Source organism: Saccopteryx leptura, chromosome 9 (assembly GCF_036850995.1).
Source record: "Saccopteryx leptura isolate mSacLep1 chromosome 9, mSacLep1_pri_phased_curated, whole genome shotgun sequence".
Lineage (NCBI taxonomy): Eukaryota > Metazoa > Chordata > Mammalia > Chiroptera > Emballonuridae > Saccopteryx > Saccopteryx leptura.
Window position 1 is genome coordinate 79,039,315 of NC_089511.1, and position 6,000 is coordinate 79,045,314.

Below are 6,000 nucleotides of genomic sequence, written 5' to 3' on the forward strand. Positions count from 1 at the left end.
CATAAGCCAGGAGCCCAAATCTTAGTCTGACTCTACCTGGTTCTCAGACAGCAGACTTCAGGGACTTGAGCTTCCTTTGGGCTCAAAAGTTCTATTTGCTGTGGTCTGTGTCCTAAGGGGGCTAAACGTTAAGGAATCAAGAGAAAAGAAACCACTTTGCAGAGCTACCGTAGCTCCCAGTTTCATTCAGGCCGGGCATTCGCTGGATGCTGCACACCCATTGCTGCCACTCCTACACGAGTCCTACAAAGTAAGCATCATTATGCTCTTTCTACAGGAGAAAACAATCAAGGCCTGACAAAGTTGCCAAAGATGCCCTGCTAATGAATATGACGCCCACAATTTGCACTAGGTCTGATGGCAGAGTCTCCACCCAACTGTGTATTTCCCACAAAGGGAGCCAGGCATGAGAAGCAAAAGCTGTCTGGATAAGGGCAGGTCAGCCCAAGGGGGACCTGAGAACTTCTCCAATGCCTGAGTGAGCTCAGCCAGAGGAATACGTGAAGGTCGTCCAATGCAGCTGATCCCCAGGATGAGATAAGGCACCAGGGCCAAGGTGGCATCAAGAATTCAGAGGCCCTGAAGTTCTGGCCCTGCGTGGAGGCATCAGGCCAGACCCTGGGTAATTACCAAGCTCTAATGGGATCTGATATTTATATTAGTCACGAGCCTGACAGAGAAACATGCTGTTATTTTCAGACACAGCCAAGGAGACAATACCTCAAGAATTCACTACATGCAGACCAGCCTCAATCAAGCCCAAAATTCTACAGGGAGCAGAGCTGTCACTGAGACCAGGAGTGAGTCTGTGCCCACCACGTGCAGGCCCCTCAGTAAACCACAGCCCCCCAGGAAATCAGCCTCAGCTTCCCCAGACTGAAAGAAGACAGTGCTGGACTAGGAGCAAGAGATGGAAAGAAACACACAGCAGCACTCCAAGGCTGAGTGCCTACAGGAATCACTGCACCACTGCAAACACACTCTGATCACTGCTTGGCCTTCTGGTAAGATCAAGTGTAGCAAAACACTCTCTGGGCTAGAAACTTTGCCCAGAGCCCCTCACTCCTTCCACTTCCTGACACTCAATCAGAGGGCAGAGAGGGACAGGAGAACACACAGAATTCAATCTCCACATTTTAGAAAACAAGACAAGAGAGACCAGAGAGGTTAAACAACTTCTTCAAGGTCACGGCCTCATTCAGGCTGCCGGAGAAGCTCCCTGTTCACTGCAGTCTGCTACTGAATTGGACCTCAAAATGTCACAGCCCAGGAAAGAAAGAGCTCTGATGAGACTCAACAGAGAAAAAAACAATGTGACAAAGTACAAAACAAAGCACATGGTACTGAAATGACTGTGTTCAAGTTCCCCACAAGGGGAAATGTCATTCATTTTCTTCTTTATTTCCTAAAAAGAAAACCCACATACAATTCTTTTCAAAACAATAGAGTCATTCACCATTTGGGATTCAGAGGTCAAAAGTACTTATGATGCACCCACAGTCCCAGATTCCTCTGATCAGAATGGAAGGTAGTCCCAGAGGCCAAATGCTTATGATTCCACAGCTCCTGTGCTGAAGTTTACCTGCGTGGAATTTCTTTGCAAAGACCAGCCTTCTTCCACTGGGCTCCAGCTCCTGGTCAAACCATCTCGGACTGAATGAAGGTAGGGGTGAACACATCTGAGGGCCCGTAGAATTCTTTAGAAAAGCAGCCTAGGTTTGCTTGGAAATCCAGCAGCAAAATAATTATTCCAAGTTCAAGCCAAATGCATTCTTCTGTTCAGCATCTCAACAACTACCAAATACTTTAAAAGCAAAGAGAATGAAGGGCAAAAACCATGAGTGCCACAGACATCAGGGGTAGAGAGGACAGCTTATAATACCTAAAGCATTATCATTGTGTATAATGAGCCGGCTACACTGGGTTTCACTAGCAAACCAAGCGGGTATTAAGAGTTTCTGGGCACAGTTTAAAATGAACTCTACTGGTATCAAAAGCAGCCTGAACTAGTTCTATATCACCTCGTATCTTCCCAACCAGCTGCAAGCATCTCTGATATTTTTGGAGAAACTTACAGTTATGTTAACTCAACAGGTCTTGGAACTACAAAACATAGGCTAATATACAGGAATTATTTTATTTTTATAATGATCACTGCCAAAAACCTATTTTCTTGAGAAGGCTGACGGAAGTTATGTTTGGTTATCATTCAGAAAAGAGATTCTTTAGGTGGATGATATGATTTAGGTGAACGATATGATTAGTATGATTAGCCTTTTCTCACAGGCACTCCAGTGGCCCTGACAGACCTCCTAAAGTCAAAGGACTTCAGAGACTCTAAAACCCCAGGATCACAAAAACAACAGAACTTCCTTAGATTCATTGGGAAAAAAAAGTGTTCATTACAATCAGATTACCTAGTTCCTTATGGATAAGGAGGCTGTTAAAAAGTTCACCAGAATCACTCAGTCTAGGGAACATTTTAGCTGTGCACAGCCATGAGCTACTTTTCCCCTTAGGGCAGACACTGAATCTCAGCAAGAGAAAATAAACTTCAAGGCTGAAGACTCAGAGAGAGGTGGAGGAGAAGAAATGTAAGCATAAGAAGGCTCTCTGAGGAAGCAGTTGTAGGTTGTTACGTTGTTACCAGGAGGGCAAGGCTAGGGGCAATGTCTCAGGGTCTCCTGATTAGGATTCTTGCCTAAGGTGATAGCTTCTCTGGAATGGGAAGGCTTTCCACCTTGACAAGTAAGGAGAAACCTCTATGGCTGGGAAGGTATCTCCAAAGAAAGCAGGCTGGCCCAACATCTGGAGGCTTCTGGAGAAATGGAAGGAGAGGAAGAGTGATGGCTTTTCTTTTTCTACCGTATTTCCTACACACCAGTTCTTTCCAAAAGACCTGCCGCCACAAAACACAGTTGAGCTCCAGCACCCAACAGGATGTATAATTAATGATCAGGAGAACGAGGTTCCCTGCACCCCGTGTGTCACCCATGGTTCCAGGCTTCCCTACTTCCTCCTGTAGCAACTAAGGAGGAGCCCGCGACAAGTTGCTGTACCCTGTGGAAGTTTGAGGGGTCCTCGGATTAACTTTCCCAGAAAAAGTGTGAACATTCCAGGGAGATCTACCTCTGCCTGCACTGTTCCCCTGTCCCCCTTGATCTCCCTACCCTCTGAAAATGTTGGCATGAGGAAGTCCCCTAGGATGGGAACTATTCAAACAGAAGGTAGCTCGGGGTAGTCTTTTTTCCAATTCTTTCTCTTATAATCTGCATTTTTCTATGTTCCCTTCACCTTCAGCCAAAGGAGGAGGAGGGATAAAGGGGACCTCTGTAGCGCCAGACCAGGCAGGCAGTCAGCCTAGCAACCACACATAAAGTGTAGTGAGCTTCCCTGCTGGTGGGCGTCTGTGCGCCAGGAATAGCTAACCCAACATCCAACCACCCCAAAAGCGTCGGAGAGGAGGCTCTGCGTGAAACCGCGGCCTCAGCCGGCTCTCAGGCGGACGGACCTCCTGCTCCAGCTCCAAGCTGCTGGTGGCATTTCCAGGGACCTAAAGAGGGTGGCGTGGGGGAGAGAATACAGATGTCCCGGAACTTCGGGTGGGGGTATATGTTCCACGAGAATATCTCAGGGATGGAGAGGGAGGTAACATAAGCTGTGTGACCTCCGCCATACTCCTAAAGTGGCCATCTCCCTGGGTTACTTCCCAAACTGGGGTGCATCTCCCAACTTTCTCTCGCCCCCAAGTCCCCCCACTTCCTCTGGCCATGTTCCTTCCCAGGGATTCCTTAGTCCAAAAGGTTTCGTCCTTGCCTAAAGGGTTTTCCCTTTCTTCTGACTCCACGAACTCATCTCCCCAACAGGTTTCTAAAGTGTGGGCTGTTCTGCTCCCCTTCGCCCACTGCAAGGTGAGCCGTGCGGAAGACGCACCCAGAGGTCCCCAGCCTCCTCGTTGCCAGAGGGGTTGACTCTCCCTACCCCGCACCACAACACCCAGGCGACGCGCGTCCCCTCTCCCTCGGGCCGCAACCGTAAACAACCCTACAATAAACAAGGGAACGGGATTGGGCGTCCGCGTCCCGGAGCGCACTGGTTGGGGGCAACTCCTCACCTCCGGCGTGCTGCCCACTGCCCCAATCCGAGGGCGCAAGGAGAGCGGAGGGAGGGGAACGCGGCAAGGGGAAGGCTGGCAGGGATGAAGGGAGGCTCGGTGCTGCGAGGGGCAAGGAGTGGGCTGCTGGGGACGCCGAGAAGCGGCGGGGCTGGCGCAGGCGGCGGGCGCTCAGGGCGCGCCTTACCTTCGTCTTGCCCCCGCAGTGGCAGCAAACGGTCCACAGGTACTTGAGCGTCCGCCAGAGCAGGATGATGAAGAGGCCCCCGAAGAAAGTCACCATAGAGGAGGCCAGGAAAGCCCACCACATGCGTTGGCCCCGGCTGTCGCACGGCACTTCCATGGTCACCGGGATGATGAGCGCATCCATCTTGGGCTCGTGGACCGAGGACGAAGAGGAAGAGGAGGAGGATGAAGAAGAGGAGGAGGAAGAGGAGGAGGAGGAGGACGCGTCTAGGCTGAGATGGTTCGCGTGGATATTGCTACTCATTCTAAGACTGCTGCTGCCGCCGCCGCCGCCGCCGCCGCCGCCGCTGCTGCCGCCGCCGCCACCACCATTTGCCATAGCTAGCAACGGGCAGCCGGCGCAGGGGCTCGGGGGAGCTCCTCCCGCCGCCAGCGCCACCCCGAACACCCATCAACAGCCATATTGCTGCTACTGCTGCTGCCGCCGCCGCCGCCGCCGCGGAGCGTGGAGAGGGGGGCGGGGAGGCGCCTGGGATCGGGGCGCTGTGCGCGACCTGATGGGGTGCGCCGAGATATATACAGCCAGCAGCGCCGCCCGCCCTTCCCCCGGCCGCGGCCCGCCCGCTTGGGGGGGAGGAGGATGGAGCGCGGGGGCAGCTCTCGCCTGCGCCCCGCTAGCCCCGAGCCGCGCTGGCCCAGAGCCCCGAGAGTGAGGGGGCGCCGCGGGCCGCCCGCGCCAGGGGTCTGCTCCTCCCCCGGGCCCACCCGGGCTCCGTGCGCGGGCCCGGGTGTCCTCCGCGCGGCGCCGCCCGCCGTGCAACACGCGTGTGCGCTGCGCCCAGGACCCCCTCCCCGCGCGCACCTCGCGCCGCTGACGAGCCTCTTTTGGCTAATTAGGCAGCAACTCGTTAATAATGTATAATCAGCCCCCTCCGTCCGGACGCACCCGCGCCAGCCCTCCTCCCCCGGCTGCGCTCGGCTCCCGCTCCACGCCCTGTGCGCACTGGGCCGCGGCAGGTTCACCGCGTCCAGGCGCCACAGCCGCTAGCCCATGCTTCCTGAGCGCGTCGCCACGCAGCTGAGCCTCCTCGGCCTCCGCTCGTTATTCTTCCTTGCCTCCTCCGGCTTCTCCTCGTCCCCGTCCTCGCTGCTCGAGCCTCTTCGGCGCGCGCCCCGCGCTCCCCGCGGCCGCCAGCAGCAGCTGCTGCAACAACTGGAGCGGGCGCGGGCTCAGGCCACCCGAGGCGGGAGGAAAGGAGGCTCGTAGCGCTGGCTCGCTTAGACTAGGGGCTGAGCAGCGGGAAGGCTGACCCCTCGGCCGTGGCCTTGCACGAACCCCTGACCCGCCAGTGCGGGAGGTAGAGCGCTCTAAGCCCAGGCGCAGGACCTTGCAACTCTCTCCGAAGTGCTGAGGCCCCAACAGAGCTCCCTCGGGGTCTCGTAGAGGATGGCTGGGCCCCCCATGGCAGGCCGTTTTTCCCAAAGGAGACCCCATTGGAGAGAAGAAAAGTAGCCACAGGCCTCAAAATCCTTGGGCCTCGGGAGTGAGGAGGCCCCTAATTTGTCCCCTTCCTGATCCTTAGTTCGCTCTTCCGTCCCGCCTTTCTAGGTGTTACAGTGTCCTGTGCGTGGCTAGAAGGCAGGGCCATCGGGAGGCTTGCGAGTGGTCTGTGGCCCTTACAGCAGGTGGTTTTTCGGCC

At 54.9% G+C, this 6,000-nt stretch overlaps 1 protein-coding gene across 18 annotated transcripts in view; it reads right to left on the reverse strand.

Annotated features, from left to right (window-relative positions):
* The window catches only part of KCNMA1 (potassium calcium-activated channel subfamily M alpha 1), an 804,436-nt gene extending 798,941 nt beyond the window's left edge, over positions 1 to 5,495 (reverse strand). For 5 of the 18 annotated variants that reach the window (XM_066349729.1, XM_066349715.1, XM_066349713.1 and 2 more), the window contains exon 1: positions 4,302 to 5,491. In XM_066349729.1, coding sequence (XP_066205826.1) covers positions 4,302 to 4,679 — 378 coding nt within the window. In that variant the 5' untranslated portion in view covers positions 4,680 to 5,491. Of the gene's footprint in view, positions 1 to 4,301 lie in introns of all 18 variants that reach the window. The other 13 variants (XM_066349714.1, XM_066349727.1, XM_066349710.1 and 10 more) reach the window with 5 other exon arrangements.
* Between the last annotated feature and the right edge of the window lie 505 nt (positions 5,496 to 6,000).